This window comes from Rhinichthys klamathensis, unplaced genomic scaffold (genome assembly GCF_029890125.1).
Source record: "Rhinichthys klamathensis goyatoka isolate OS25496 unplaced genomic scaffold, OSU_Roscu_1.1 h1tg000242l_1, whole genome shotgun sequence".
Lineage (NCBI taxonomy): Eukaryota > Metazoa > Chordata > Actinopteri > Cypriniformes > Leuciscidae > Rhinichthys > Rhinichthys klamathensis.
The window spans coordinates 2,319,346-2,336,533 of NW_026606764.1; the positions used below are offsets into that span (position 1 = coordinate 2,319,346).

General features: G+C 38.7%; 1 protein-coding gene across 4 annotated transcripts in view; it reads right to left on the reverse strand.

The window, feature by feature from the left end:
* The window catches only part of myo7aa (myosin VIIAa), a 56,950-nt gene that overhangs the window by 20,207 nt on the left and 19,555 nt on the right, over positions 1-17,188 (reverse strand). For all 4 annotated transcript variants that reach the window (XM_056265889.1, XM_056265893.1, XM_056265891.1 and 1 more), the window contains 6 exons: positions 11,206-11,382; positions 11,010-11,099; positions 9,881-10,008; positions 9,217-9,343; positions 585-704; positions 251-424 (listed from right to left, as the gene is read on the reverse strand). In XM_056265889.1, coding sequence (XP_056121864.1) covers positions 251-424; positions 585-704; positions 9,217-9,343; positions 9,881-10,008; positions 11,010-11,099; positions 11,206-11,382 — 816 coding nt within the window. The remainder of the gene's footprint in view (positions 1-250; positions 425-584; positions 705-9,216; positions 9,344-9,880; positions 10,009-11,009; positions 11,100-11,205; positions 11,383-17,188) is intronic.

Here is a 17,188-nt window from a genome sequence, read left to right on the forward strand (position 1 = left end):
GACAGCCTGCTCTAGGTCTGCAGCTGCTGCACTGCGTTGACAATATATACAAAATTAAGGATAATTTTGGCTTCAATATCTCGAGCAAAGATGAACTTTACCCGTAGCGTAAGCTAAACTTACGCAATACTCGTTCCCTCTCTAGAGAGAACCGAGGTTACGTTAGGTAACCGAATACGTTTCATAGGGTTAAATGAACAACAGAACACAATAACTGAACCAAACCGATCTTGGTTGTGAGTGCGTGTACCTTATCAAACAGAGCAATGTACAGCGAGAAGCCGAATCGATCCTGGAGGCTGATCTTGTCGGACAGTGCGTTGCAGAGCTCCATGGCTGTGGTCGCAGAGTCCGTCAAAAGTGTTTTTGTGGTTCCGTCCATAAACGTCACAGGTAGCATTATCGGCTTCTTTGATTTTGTGGCCTTGGATAAAATTGTCAAAAGAAGACATCATATGGACAGCTTTTATTGTGCCTGGAGTTTGACAGAGTCACTTGTCAACTTTTGTAGCATGGAAAAAAGCAGCAGAACTATACTGGTTATTAATAGAGCAGATATCATCAGTTAAATCAGTTATTGATACCTGAAGCTCTAGCCAGGATGGTGGTTGTGTTCTTGTTCCGTTCACAAACGTTCTCCTCAGTCTCTCCTCACAATAGGGAGCGTAACCCGGAGGACCCTCACTGATGAAGTTCCTCAGGTACTACAGGAAGACATACTGAACTTTCAATAATCATAATCATAATTGGTCAGAATTAACCACTGAAAACTCACTGGGGTGATTTACTAATTCGTTCCCTTGGTTTAAGTAAATTGTGCGAACAATATAATAATGTTGTTATACTAAATCGTTTTTTTTTTTGCCTTTACATTTTTGTTTATTATAAAAAAATAATATTGATATTAAAATTTAATTGATTACAAAATACAACACTAAAAATCAAAGCCTCGTTAGTAAGGCTTTAACCTTTGGTTGTTGGTTGTAGAGCGAGACACCGCTTCACTGCTGCTCGCCCTGCGATCGATTGCCAAACGCGTTCTTTACACTCACTTACTAACCGCAAATACGGTTGGAACTTTTTGTTGTTGGTTGTAGAGCGAGACACTGCTTCACTGCTGCTCGCCCTGCGATCGATTGCCAAACGCGTTCTTACTCATTTACAAACGAACATTTTCCCGTCTATCCTGCGTCTACATTACACTCGTTCCACTAAAAAGACGGATTATACCAGAGACTATTTATTATACCTAAGACTCGAGTCATAAATTAGTAGTGCTATAAATATTAATAGCATCACTGGTTGCATCATTGCTAACTTACTGTCCATCTGTTAAAATGGCGAATATATCAGATGTATGTTATTTACCTTTTGGTGCAGATGAGAACAAATCTGATTTGCTCGCGGTGCAGTCTGAATTAGAGGCAGTAGAAAAACAGATCCGTGACCTTCTAGAGAGACAAGCTGAGCTGAGAGACCGGCGTTTAGCTCTTGAAACATCACGCGCTGATGCACACGGATCAGTGATTAACGTTAGTAACCCGCTGTCCCTGACCTCGTCCACTCCACGCGTTTCTCAGCATTGGTCCCGAGCGTCCAGGTCACGATCAGCCATGGTTTCATTCACTCCGGCTCCAACACACCACCACGAAGCCTGGGTGGTTCCGCGGAAGCCGCGAGCCAGGACAAGAATCTTTTCGCCCCTCCCGGTTTTCGAGATCTCCACCCAGAACCGCTTCTCCCCTCTTCGTGAAACGGAACACGATGCTGTGATCATCGGCGATTCCACGGTCCGACACGTCCATGCTACGTTAGGTAAAAGTAAGGTGCACACTAGGGCTGTAACGATACACCAAACCCACGATTCGATTCGTATCACGATTTTTGACCCACGATTCGATTCGTATCGCGATTCTATCACGGGGGCGGGGCTTGAGGGGGCGGGGCTTGTGGTGGAAAAAAGAGATTTTGAGAGAAGAAAAAAAATACCGGTATTTTTATTAAATAACATTAGGAAAAACCTGTATAATCTAAACACCAAAAAACAATAATAACTATGCAAATTATTATACTATACTAGGCAGTGTAGGCTGCTGCTTTTGGGCTGTGTTCTGTACTCCAACTAAATTGATTTCCGGATGGTGCATGTTCTGCATGTTGGACGTGTTGCCGGTCAATTGAGGATTAATTTAATGCACTTTCTGAGAATTTATATTTCAAGTTTTGGCTGCAAATTTCACGTCCATAATGCTGAAATTGCCAAATTTTAAATAATTTATCATTTGAGGGGGAGAAAGGGGGGGCATTTTTTCCAAACAAAATTATTACATTTACCTTGCCTAAATGTTTGCGCTCATTGCATTTTTACAATGGGGTAATAGCCTATTGTTGTTAAGAATTTACACATCACAAGGAAGCTTGATTTAAATTGTTTAATTAAATTGAAAAAAGTAGCACAAATAAATACAATAGAATAAAGATACAAATAAAGACAATTAAAGAGAAAAGTTTTTGAATAGGTCTAACACTAGTAGCCTATTCATATACAGATACTCAATAAAGTAATCAAATGGAAAATAACACTGGGTAGTATTTTAGTCCTGAATAAATTAAATACATAGGCTATTAATCCTGATTCCTTTAACTTAAAGCCATCTTTTGTTGTTTTGACAACAAAATTAATGACAGACACATATGGCTGCGTTCACTTTAAGAGCTAGTGCACGTATCCTGTGTTCATTATGGCATGCGTTTTATGCTTATTAAAGACAAAACCGACTATATTTAGAGTATAGCCTACTCACAAAGACCGAAATTGACAATTTTGCGTGTTAAAACAATATAATCCGCGAAAAATAGTTACTAGCTAGCTGTTTTTGAGGCGGATTTTCTATGAATGTGCGCATAGAAAATAATCTCAGAGAGCGCGCGAGCACTGATTAGTTTAAAATCGCTTGAATGTTTAAACTGGTAAGACTTAAAAAGACTTCAGTCACGATGCACTGCTGGCCCGATTGTGCAAGTGAATATTCCGTCATGTCCCGACCTTACAGTCTATGGTCCCGACTCCAAAACGCGAGTGTGTATTATCGCCGCAGCGCTTGATGCCTGCCTTGCGCAACACATTATGAGAAGAGATCAGTAGCGGAGTGGCAATCGGGAGAGTCGGGAGTTTTCCCGGTGGGCCGGTATTGTTTCGAGGCCGCGAGGGCCGGTCTGATAAAATATATTCATTGCAAATTCGCCATGCGCACTTGGGGCCCAAGCGAGGGGAAGAAAACATTTTTTTTTAAACATTTTCTATAACAGAGTATATTTGCACTAAGTGCCTGTCTTTAATGCAAAAAGACACTCGTTACGAAACAGCTACAGTGGCGTAGGTCGTTGGGCGTGAAGTGCTTGAAAGCAGCTTTTGATGCGCTCGACCCGAGTTCGAATCCGCCTTTTGCCGAACTCTCTCTTCTCCCTTTTCCCAACACATATGTAAAGATGTAAAATGTATAACCTAACATTAAGGTCTCTAGCGTTATATTTTGCCAACGAACTAAAATTGAAACCATGATATGGCTTTGTGTCTTTATAAAACAGCACAAGACTTTAAGAATAGGCATCCTGTCTGTGCTGCGTGATTACTTTGCTCACGCGATCAGCATGGCTATCTGGTGTTTTCTCCTAAATAAAAGCTCAAGGGTTTATTTCTTGCAAATGAAGAAATAAGGACAAAAATATTGTAATTGTCCTATATTATAGTGTAATGTAGGCTAAAATATACTTTGAAATATTCATTTTCATTTATATAGTACATTTATAGGCTAAATGGATTTTACGTCATAGGAATAATTATATAAATCATTATTACATTATAATAATAATTGTTTGGCATCCTAAAACATCATTGATAATGTAATGCAGACTGAGACTCTCATAACTAAAAAGATGCCCTCTTTATTGTCCTGGTACAAATCAATGCTTTTTCTTTGTTCAACGAGCAGTTCATGGGTTGAAGCTCTTAATTTTGATCTCTCAAAGAGCACGAGATTGATGCATTTAACCTTAAAATGTAAAAAAAAATCTTGCGGGGGAGCATGCCCCCGAACCCCCCTAGAGGCACAGAGGTCCACCCAACATAGTTTTAAAAATTCCTATGGGAAAGAACGACCATTTATGAACTTTACTCCAGCATAGTACAACAAAGTTACTTTTAAATCAGTAAAACTGTAAATGCCGTATTAAAATGTCCCTGGACAAAATATACATTTGGCCTGCCTAAGAGGGGACCTACAAGACATTGTGCCCAGGGGGCTCTTAATCCGGCCCTGCCGGCGACGAGGGCCGGTGGTCTACGAAATTTCCCGGTAGATTTTTTGGTCCCACTCCGCCCCTGGAAGAGATAGAAGACGCGCGGCCCCGCTGAACACTCACGCTGTTTGTGAAATTGCGTCTGGAAGATAGTTGTTAAAAGAATGATTTGATTTTATTATCTGTGTGGATTACGATTGCGGGAATTTCCCGCATTATAAATGGGAGACCTGCGGGAATGATTAGAATTATGCGCAATACCCGCAATCCCGCGCCGAAATTCGAGCCCTGGTTCTGGACAGGAAGGATAACTCTGGGAGTTGGAAGGGGTGTGATCGCGATTCTGCCTTCTCACATCGCGATACAGGATCGTGGACCTGAGTATCGCGATTTCGATTTTATATCGCGTATCGTTACAGCCCTAGTGCACACTCATTGCTTTCCTGGTGCTCGTGTTCTCGATATCACTGCGCGAGTAACTGAGATCTTGAACGGTGACGAGCGCGTCGGAGCTGTTGTGCTGCACGCGGGAGCTAACGACATTAGGCTGCGACAGACGGAGGTTCTGAAGAAAGACTTCAGGAGCCTTATTGATACGGTACGCAGAACATCGCCTGAAACATCGATTATTGTGTCTGGACCGCTTCCTACGTACCGACAAGGGCATGAAAAGTTCAGTAGATTATTCGCGCTAAATGAATGGTTATTGTCATGGTGCAATGAGCAGAAACTGCTCTTTGTAAATAATTGGAATCTGTTTTGGGTGCGACCGAGGCTTTTCCGCGCTGATGGCTTACACCCAAGTAGAATCGGAGCAGATCTTATGTCGGATAACATCTCCAAGATGTTAAAGACCGTTTGACTAGTAACCAAAAATCCAAATCACAGTCTCTACTGCACCAATCTAATCGATATTACTACTAGTGTAGAACATTGCATAGAAACTGTGTCTATTCCTCGTTTACTGAGATCAAATAATAAATCTACCGCGGGATCAAGAAAAAATCTAATTGTTATTAAAACAAAAAATCTCGCTATTAGTGAACAAAAACAAAAACAATTCATAAAGCTAGGTCTTCTAAACATTAGATCGCTCACACCTAAGGCGGTTATTGTAAATGAAATGGTCACAGATAATAATTTCAATGTTCTGTGTCTTACTGAAACCTGGCTTAAACCAAATGATTATTTCGGTCTAAATGAGTCTACTCCACCAGGATACTGTTATAAGCATGAGCCCCGTCTGATCGGTCGTGGCGGCGGTGTTGCAACAATCTACAGAGATATTCTTAATGTTACTCAGAAAACTCGTCACAGGTTTAATTCGTTTGAAGTACTTGTGTTAAATGTTACGCTCTTAGATGTAAGAAAAAAATCCCTATTATCTCTAGCATTGGCTACCATATATAGACCTCCAGGGCCTTACGCCGATTTCCTAAAAGAGTTTGCAGACTTTCTATCAGATCTATTGGTCAAGGTCGATAAAGCATTAATTGTTGGAGATTTTAACATACACGTAGATAACACAAATGATGCGTTAGGGGCTGCGTTCACAGATTTATTAAACTCCTTCGGAGTCAAGCAAAACGTCACCGGACCAACTCATCGTCTTAATCAAACACTCGATTTAATTATATCATACGGAACCGATCCAACCGATATAGATATCATTCCACAAAGTGATGATGTCACTGACCACTACATGGTAACTTGTATATTAGGCCTACTCACTCCTATAATATGTCATGCTGCGCCGCGTTATCGACCAGGTAGAACAATCCTTCCATCCACCGTAGATCATTTCTCAAATAGCTTATCTGATCTGACTCAGCTGCTGCCCGAACCCAAACAAACAGATGAATTAGACGAATTAACTAGCACTATGTGCTCCATTCTCTCTAGAACATTGGATACTGTTGCACCCATTATATTGAAAAAGGTCAGAGAAAAAAGTATTGCACCATGGTACAATAATACTACGTATGCTTTAAAGAGAGAGACCCGTAATTTAGAGCGTAAATGGAAAAAAACTCATTTAGAGGTCTTTAGAATCACGTGGAAAGACAGTATGTCACGTTATAAAAAGGCCCTTAAAACGGCCAGGGCTGAGCATCTCCGCAAACTAATAGAAAACAACCGAAATAATCCAAGGTTTTTATTTAATACCGTGGCTAGACTAACAAATAAACAGACGTCGCCTGAACAAAATACCTCTTTACAGTTTAGTAGTAATGAATTCATGAACTTCTTCACCGAGAAAATTGAAAGCATCAGAACCACAATCGTAAACGCTCAATCTTTGCTCGCGCCTTGTAATTCAGTCGCAATTATCACCCCGCGAGAACAATTACAATGCTTTACAACCATAGAACAAAAAGAGTTAAATAAACTTATCGCTTCATCTAAAACAACAACATGCTTATTAGATCCTATACCAACTAAACTATTGAAAGAAGTGTTACCTGTAGTGGAAGAGCCTCTTCTCAATATCATTAACTCGTCTTTATCTTTAGGTCATGTTCCAAGCACATTCAAGCTGGCAGTTATAAAACCTCTTATTAAGAAACCACAATTAGACCCAAATAACCTAGCAAACTACAGACCCATTTCAAATCTTACATTTATGTCTAAAATATTAGAAAAAGTTGTGTTCGCTCAACTCGGCTCTTTCTTGCAAGAAAACGACATCTATGAAAAGTTTCAGTCTGGATTCAGGCCACATCATAGCACTGAAACTGCGCTTGTTAGAATCACAAATGATTTACTTTTAGCTTCTGACCAAGGCTGTATCTCAGTACTAGTTTTACTCGATCTTAGCGCTGCGTTCGACACTATAGATCACACAATACTCTTAGATCGACTTCAAAATTACACTGGTGTTCAAGGACAAGCATTAAGCTGGTTCAGGTCATACTTATCTGAACGCTACCATTTCGTCTACTTAAATGGAGAAAAATCGATCGTAACTTCGGCAAACTATGGAGTGCCGCAGGGATCTGTGTTAGGCCCTTTATTATTCTCAATATATATGCTGCCACTTGGTAATATTCTAAGGAAACATGGAATTAGTTTCCATTGTTATGCTGATGACACTCAAATATATATTTCATCACGGCCAGATGAATACGCTAAATTATCCAAATTGACAGAGTGTGTTAAAGATATAAAAGATTGGATGACGCGTAATTTTCTTTTATTAAATCCAGACAAGACAGAGGTAATACTTATCGGTTCTAAAAACCGTCCACAAAACTTTTCACAGCACGACTTTAACATATTAGGATGCCCTGTTACTTTATCCGCTACAGTAAAAGACCTGGGTGTTACATTAGACTGCAACCTGTCTTTTGAAAAGCACATTTCATATGTTACAAAAACAGCCTTTTTCCACCTTGGAAACATTGCTAAGCTACGTAATATGCTATCAGACTCTGATGCAGAAAAGTTAGTTCATGCATTCATGACCTCGAGACTAGATTACTGTAATGCTTTATTAGCTGGTTGTCCTGCATCTTCAATAAACAAGCTACAGTTAGTCCAAAATGCAGCCGCTAGAGTTCTTACTAGATCAAGAAAATATGATCATATAACACCGATTTTATCGTCACTTCATTGGTTACCTATAAAGTTCCGTATTAATTACAAGGTATTGCTTTTGACTTATAAAGCTCTAAATGGTTTAGCTCCAGTCTATTTAACGGATCTTCTATCGCCCTATAATCCATCGCGCTCTTTAAGATCACTAAATTCGAGGCTTCTGGTCATTCCTAGGATATCCAGATCCACCAAAGGAGGGAGAGCATTTTCACATTTAGCTCCGAAGCTCTGGAATAGCCTTCCTGATATTGTTCGTTGCTCAGACTCGCTCTCCCAGTTTAAAACTAGACTAAAGACGCATCTTTTTAGTCAGGCATTCATATAAAATTTTTATCTTACAGTTACTGTAAATTCGGCCTCTACTTCATAAACGCCAGAGGAGAACTGGCCCCCACTGAGCCTGGGTTCTCCCAAGGTTTTTTTTTTCTCCGTCGGGTCATCTGATGGAGTTTTAGGACACCATCGGGTCACTTGATGGAGTTTTTCGGTTCCTTGCCACTGTTGCCTTTGGCTTGCTCAGTTTGGGGATTTTCAAATTAAATGACCCATCATACCATTGACTAGCTCTACCAAGCTTGGATGTCTTTTTTCCAGTAATAAACAAACACTCTTAGGTTGTTTTGATTGATACTGTGAAGCAGCTTTGATACAATCTGTATTGTGAAAAGCGCTATATAAATATATTTGACTTGACTTGACTTGACTTTAAGCAAGAACGTACCACAGAGAAGTCTTCAGACCAAAGTGTAAGTAATTTAAAATGCTTATAATTTAGGCCAGACTCGATTTACTTTACCTAACCTGAGAATAACAAATAATAAGGTTAAAGGTGTTATACACACCGCAAAACAGTAGATGACAGATATATATTTCAAATTATTTTTAATGTAGCTTAATGAAACTTTAGAGCGTGTCAGAAGCTGCTTTCACATTAAAATATCTTGGTTTCGGCAAAAATATTGGCAAGGAACATATTGGCAAAGTCAAAGCACATGTACTTCTATAATACATTTTGACAGCAGTGAAATTTTTTAACCTTGAAAACTCACAATGCTATTTTTTATCACTATTTCAAGGGGGAACAAAAAAAAATACATCTTCAATATCAAATGTTGAGTCTCTGATGGTCAAATAAATGTACCCATATATTAGTAAGTACCTAAATATTTACCAGAAATGATTAAAGCATTTGTCTGTGGTTGAAATATTACACATGCACCGATCACAGATAAAGCTACATGTAAGAAGAGGAAACGAGAAGAGAAGATAATGTGAAGAGTGACAAAAGAAAAGAGTTTATAAATAAGCAGCATTTCTCACCTTCACAAACTTCTCGGATGGAGCGAAGCAGCCGACACACAGAGACATGAGGATCCAGCCGCGGGCGTGACTGCTTTTAGAGGGATTCTGGGTCAGCTGCTTACAGATCTGACAGTAGATCTCATCTCTGGAAGAAACAGCAGGAAGAGGATTGTTTAGGGTTGTTTGGGTTGTTGTTACACACACACACACACACACTCACTTGGTTTACATGTTTTATGAGGACTTTCCATAGACAATGAATTTTATGCTGTACAAACAGGGATATATTCAATCCCCTTACACTAACCCTACCCCTAAACCTACCCATCACACAAAACTTCTGCATTTTTACATTTTCCAAAAACAACATGTAGTATGATTTATAAGCCAGCGTTTTCCTCATGGGGACTATACATGTCCTTTCAAGGTTAAAGAATACCTGGGTAGGGAATACCTGAACCACACACACACACTAATATATATATATATATGTATATATATAGTGTGTGTGTGTGTGTGTGTGTGTGTGTGTGTGTGTGTGTGTGTGTGTGTGTGTGTGTGTGTGTGTGTGTGTGTGTGTGTGTGTGTGTGTGTGTGTGTGTGTGTGTGTGTGTGTATACATATACATTTCTTTTGAGGGTGATTAAATCTATATTATATTTTTTCATATCCAGTGTCTGACCTCAAGCCTGGCCGAAGGATGCCGTTGCCGATGATAAAGTGTAGCTTCTCCAGATTGGATGTGGGTCGGTCCTCCAGCATGCTGTTTCCATGGACTGTGTATTCACCATCATTCAGACGCTTCGTCACCTAGAGAGAGAGAAAAAAGAGGAAAATACTTTAAATCAGGATCAGGTTTGAAATGAACAAAATACATCAGATAAAGCACTGGAAATATAAATGCAATCCACCAAAATAGCCACAACAAAGATGGACATTTATTTGAATGAATGAATGAAGCATTAATATAGCAACTGTACACTAATTTAAATGAACATGTTAAAAAGTCAGTTTAAAAGAAGTTTAATAGCTATTGTACGGTAGATGTCAACGTTACTAAATCGATCCGTCTTCTTTAAAGTCAAGATGTTTTGTATCTGAGGAAGCTGATTGGTTATTCTTTTTAAACTTTAATTTGATACAAATTGCAAATAATGAGCTAAACATTCATTGACAATAGCAGTGGCCCAGCATGCATGATGGAGCAAAAGAAATAGAAGAAAACACAAAAAACATGATGAGATGGTGTTACGTTTAAGGCTATTAACTCTTTGGCTATTAAACGTCTAGGCTAGGGAGTAAGAAGGGGAACATTAGACCAGACGTGATAATTGTCACCATTAAACACTGAAAATGTATAGTAGGAGAAGTAGGAGACTTAAATAAAAGGTTCAGCAGGGGAATGGGTCCAAATTCCATACAGATCAGTTCATTTTCAATGCATCAAGATACATAATAACAGGTGTCTACCTTTGTATAAAAATGTCATGTGTCCATTTAAAGACAGATCTAAAGTTTTTTATCCAGTGACCCACATTTGGTGGTTGTGGTTTCATCTAGTTAATTGTTATTTTTTGTGCAATTAATAGCCGATTGGTTCTTTCACATCTGTTTGGTGGAAGGAAAGTTCATGACACCTAATAACCTCCTTTGCTGACAGGGGAATGAATATCTGCATAGCAGTGGCTCATACCTGTGAAATCAGTGTCTTAAGAGGGTCACTGAGTTCAAAAACCAAAAGAGCGCTTGTGGAAAGAAAGGAATAAGGAAGGGTACCATGATAAAATCATCATGGTAACAGCATCACTCACCTCCTCTGTAATCTTCGACTTCTTCTTCAGGGTGAGCGACACCAGCTTGTGACGCACACTGCTCTTTTTGTGACTGTCAATGTGAGTGTTCTGTAAGAGATGGACGCATAAAGTGACTTATAAATCATGAAAACGTGCATTAATGTTCCTGGTGTATTTGTAATCTTCTCCTTCACTCTTTCTTTGCCTCCAGTACCTCTCCTTCTCCCTGCAGAGCCTGCAGCTCTCTCTTGTAGGTTTTCTTGCCAAGCGTCTCGTAGATCTTGGTCATGACAGGAATCTTCTCGCTGCCGTCGCTGATGGCCGTGTGGTATTTGGGTTCTGGAAGGTCACCCATGAACCGGAGAATCGTGATCCACACGGCCAGAGCAGCCTGCAGGACGAGGAGTACACAAACATTTATATACGAACAATTAAATCTCATTCATATCATATCATATCATATCATATCATATCATATTAAGCCATACAAGTCTTTCACAAGTTAGTAAAAATATTCAATATTTAGACAATATTTATTAAAAAAACATTTAAATGTATATATGTTCTAATACTGTGTATACATATATATACACTGTGTGTGTATATATATATAAATATATATATATAAAACATTTATATTTATTAAAAATGGATTTATTATATATTATATTATAATTATATATAATTGGTATGTAATTTAATATATACTACAGTACATGTAAATATTTTAAATATATTATATATTTAAATATTCAGTATTTTGCTATTTATATTTTATTTAGACAAAATTCATTAAAGGTTTCATTAGTTAACATTAGATAACATGAACTAAGAATGAACAATACTTCTACAGCATTTATTAATCTTAGTTAATATTAATTTCAACATTTACTAATACATTACAAAAAAATGAACATGAACAAACAATGAACGACAGTATTTTTATAACATTAACAAAGATTATTAAATACTGTAACACATGTATTGTTCATTGTTAGTTCATGTTAGTTAATGCATTAACTAATGTTAACAAATGAGACCTCATTGTGAATTGTTACTGTTTTTATACATAGCTTTTCATATATATATATATATATATATATATATATATATATATATATATATATATATTATAGTTTTTTAATATGTGTAGTCATTTTCAATTACTAAATAATATTGAATATATACGTATATTGTATATATATATATTTATCACATATATTATACACACACACACACATATATATATATACAGGTCCTTCTAAAAAAATTAGCATATTGTGATAAAGTTCATTATTTAATGTTAAAAATTAAACTTTCATATATTTTAGATTCATTGCACACCAACTGAAATATTTCAGGTAGGGATGCACCGATCCACATTTTTTCACTTCCGATCCGATCCCGATACCTGAATTTGGATATCGGCCGATACCGATACTTTTCCGATACCAGAGCTGTGTTTGCTTTAATATTATTATTATCATTATTGTTGATTTTATATGATGCTGAAATAAACTCCTCTCTACAGGCAAGTATGATATGTACGTATGTATGCATGTATGTCAATATATATATATATATATATATATATATATATATATATATATATATTAAACAATAGATAAACAAAAGATAGACAATTAAACAAAGATACACATTATACAGGCCTACACAGTGCTTTAATTTCAGGTCTACTAACAATATTCAGGTATGGTCTAAAAATAATTATAATAAAGTAATCAAAAGTAAAATAGCACTGCAAAGTTTTTCATAGATAGATTTATGCTTATTAAAGCTAAAGTTATTCATTCAAGAGCTGTGAGTGATTTTCTCTTTGCCTTTTGTTGTTTGATTCTCAGTAATGGAGCAATCGTCAGCATGTTTATTAGACTGCTTCCCCTTTAAGAACGAGTGCACCATATTTTCTCCCAACTATTTCCATAACTACGTCCATTTTAGACAAACTGTTTAAGTGAATCTCCAAGCCGGTCATTTTGACATTTTTGTGTAGGCTACATTTGATCGTTTAGACGTGCATATGAAGCCCAAAGTATAATGTGCTTGTCTCGTTGCGGTCTGTTTCGGAGCGCGCGACGCGGGAACAGCTTCTCTTGCGCAGATTTTTGTGCTTTTAATAGCTTTTTTTATTATTAAAAGCGTCCCGCAATTTAGCAACAGTAGAGACTGCATTTTACAACAATCACCGATCATGCTGATGGGCTGTCGTGTTGTGCGCGCTGTGGCACCGCTTGAAGGGGCTTTCACACAGGACGCGGAATGCGCTGCGCTGCGCTGCGCTGGCCGCTGGGTTCAGCGTTGCCCTTCAGATACAACGCGATTTGCGCTGCGCTATGCCAGAGCAAAGTAGGCGGAGTTTTCAAAAACCTTTTAAGCGGGAGTTCTATATGTCAGTAATAAGTATAGTTATTTTGATTGTTGTTCCTCCTTTCGGTCAGCAGTAAACTAACGTTATGTATCTGTCCCGTGCTAAGAAGCGAGCGATAGCACTAGTCCTGCTAATGAGAAGAAATCAACACACGAATCATGAGCTCAGTTCTTTTTTAGAATAAAACATTTATTCAAACATTAAAGCTGACACAAAGGAACCAATTATATATATATTAAAACACACCTGACATGCCAACTTGAATGGAGATATGTCTCCATGACACAGCTTTTCTGCCGATGTCCCTATACGACCTCAAACTTGTATCATAGAGCTCAGGAAATTCCGATACACACAGTACTAGCCGTTCATCCATTTTGATTTCCGTGTTTGTTTGGATGTCCCGTTTCTATTGGCCGCGCTGATAATCGTCACAGAGCGCAGCGGCAAAAGTTAAACTATTTTGAACTTTGACCGCGGCGTGCGCGCGAGCAAGTCAATGGTGCGCACCGCTGCGCTTGCGCTTTGCTCGACGCAGCAACAAAACGTCTTCGCGCGGCGCAAGCCATTGAAATGAATGGGTTTCATAGCGCAGCGCAGCGCTTTCCGCGTCCTGTGTGAAAGGCCCATGAGAGATCTCTCTCTTTCTCTTCTGGACTGCGAATAGCAAACATGCATCACAGACAAATGGTTTAATTAATACGGCTTTGCAAACATTGCATTTTGCTGTCTTGCTCTGCTGTGGTGTTTCCAGTGTGAAGTATTTCCACCATAGGATTTCCACACAGCGAACATGTTGGCAGCTCAATGCTATCCTGCTAGCTGGCTGCAAACTGCGGAATGGATTTCCTGAGGGGGGGTCTCTGTGTCTCATTGAGCCGCACCTCCGTTCAGGATATCCAACCCACAGTTTGCAGCCAGCTAGCAGACTAGCCGGCGGGCCGCGGGAATCACTTTTGGAGTCGTTTCAGCAGACTACGTTAAAGCGCAGACATGGCTCATGGATATCGGATATCTCCGCAGGTTGGATCGGGAAAATCCGATACGTGAATTACGCTGGTATCGGTCCCGATACCGATACTGGATCGGATCGGCCCCATCCCTAATTTCAGGTCTTTTATTGTTTTAATACTGATGATTTTGGCATACAGCTCATGAAAACCCAAAATTCCTGTCTCAAAAAATTACCATATTTCATCCGACCAATAAAAGAAGTGTTTTTAATACAAAAAAAAAAGTCAACCTTCAAATAATTATGTTCAGTTAGGCACTCAATAGTCAATACTTGGTCGGGAATCCTTTTGCAGAAATGACTGCTTCAATGTGGCGTGGCATGGAGGCAATCAGCCTGTGGCACTGCTGAGGTGTTATGGAGGCCCAGGATGCTTCGATAGCGGCCTTAAGCTCATCCAGAGTGTTGGGTCTTGCGTCTCTCAACTTTCTCTTCACAATATCCCACAGATTCTCTATGGGGTTCAGGTCAGGAGAGTTGGCAGGCCAATTGAGCACAGTAATACCATGGTCAGTAAACCATTAACCAGTGGTTTTGGCACTTTGAGCAGGTGCCAGGTCGTGCTGAAAAATGAAATCTTCATCTCCATAAAGCTTTTCAGCAGATGGAAGCATGAAGTGCTCCAAAATCTTCTGATAGCTAGCTGCATTGACCTTGCCCTTGATAAAACACAGTGGACCAACACCAGCAGCTGACATGGCACCCCAGACCATCACTGACTGTGGGTACTTGACACTGGACTTCAGGCATTTTGGCATTTCCTTCTCCCCTGTCTTCCTCCAGACTCTGGCACCTTGATTTCCGAATGACATGCAAAACTGAGCAACAGTCCAGTGCTGCTTCTCTGTAGCCCAGGTCAGGCGCTTCTGCCACTGTTTCTGGTTCAAAAGAGGCTTGACCTGGGGAATGCGGCACCTGTAGCCCATTTCCTGCACACGCCTGTGCACGGTGGCTCTGGATGTTTCTACTCCAGACTCAGTCCACTGCTTCCGCAGGTCCCCCAAGGTCTGGAATCGGTCCTTCTCCACAATCTTCCTCAGGGTCCGGTCACCTCTTCTCATTGTGCAGCGTTTTTTGCCACACTTTTTCCTTCCCACAGACTTCCCACTGAGGTGCCTTGATACAGCACTCTGGGAACAGCCTATTTGTTCAGAAATTTCTTTCTGTCTTACCCTCTTGCTTGAGGGTGTCAATGATGGCCTTCTGGACAGCAGTCAGGTCGGCAGTCTTACCCATGATTGCGGTTTTGAGTAATGAAACAGGCTGGGAGTTTTTAAAAGCCTCAGGAATCTTTTGCAGGTGTTTAGAGTTAATTAGTTGATTCAGATGATTAGGTGAATAGCTCATTTAGAGACCCTTTTCATGATATGCTAATTTTTTGAGACAGGAATTTTGGGTTTTCATGAGCTGTATGCCAAAATCATCAGTATTAAAACAATAAAAGACCTGAAATATTTCAGTTGGTGTGCAATGAATCTAAAATATATGAAAGTTTAATTTTTATCATTACATTATGGAAAATAATGAACTTTATCACAATATGCTAATTTTTTTAGAAGGACCTGTATATATAAATATATTATGTTCACAGTTTTATATACATTTATATTTATTAAAATATGTATATTTATATAAAATATACATTTACATTCGTTTTAAGAAAGCTATAAAGTTTTTATATACAGGTCCTTCTCATAAAATTAGCATATTGTGATAAAGTTCATTATTTTCCATAATGTAATGATAAAAATTAAACTTTCATATATTTTAGATTCATTGCACACCAACTGAAATACTTCAGGTTTTTTATTGTTTTAATATTGATGATTTTGGCATACAGCTCATGAAAACCCAAAATCCCTGTCTCAAAAAATTAGCATATCATGAAAAGGGTCTCTAAACGAGCTATTAACCTAATCATCTGAATCAACTAATTACCTCTAAACACCTGCAAAAGATTCCTGAGGCTTTTAAAAACTCCCAGCCTGTTTCATTACTCAAAACCGCAATCATGGGTAACGCCCGTTTCACACATACTCCGTGTGCAGTGCGTATGCGGTGCGGTACAGGAGCAGCACGCGCTATAGTGCTTTCACATATGCTGCGTGCGTTTGCAGTGCGCAACTGATCCGCGGCAGTACCACAAACACATTTACTCACTATTTGTATTTCAAAAAATCATCAATCAAATCAAGTTATCAGCAGCAAAAGTTTTTGCCTCCAGTGCAATTCTCTTTGTAGGCCTATTCACGTTTAAAACACAATTTAAACAACGTATTATTCAATGCATTACTTTTATATAGGCCTAGATTATAGGCTATATTAAGTTGCTCAAGCAAGTGGTAACATATTTAACCATGTACTTATATTAAAATCGCAAACATTTTAAATTAAAACTTAAAATTGACAAAAACAGCAGACTCATACCTTTTCTTTTGCATAATTCAAATCTGTATACAATAAATCTTGCATGTCACAAATAACTTGTTTTTCCACCTCAACGAATGAGACGAGTGTCGTTCATTATGTGGCCTTGTTGAAGTAAATTGTAGCTTTCTTTGCTTTACCCCGGTCTTAAAGTAAAAAGATGACTGTGAACAAAGTAGTATTTAATTAAATGCATTTATGGTTACATTTTATTTAATTAAATACATTTATGGTGAGATTACTACATTTTATTGAATTAAATGCATTTATGGTGAAATTACTACATATTCAGGTCAGTCTGTGTTCATTTTGACCACGAACCGTGCGCTGTCACTTTAATTCAGCGTTTGCAGCACAGCAGAAATAGAC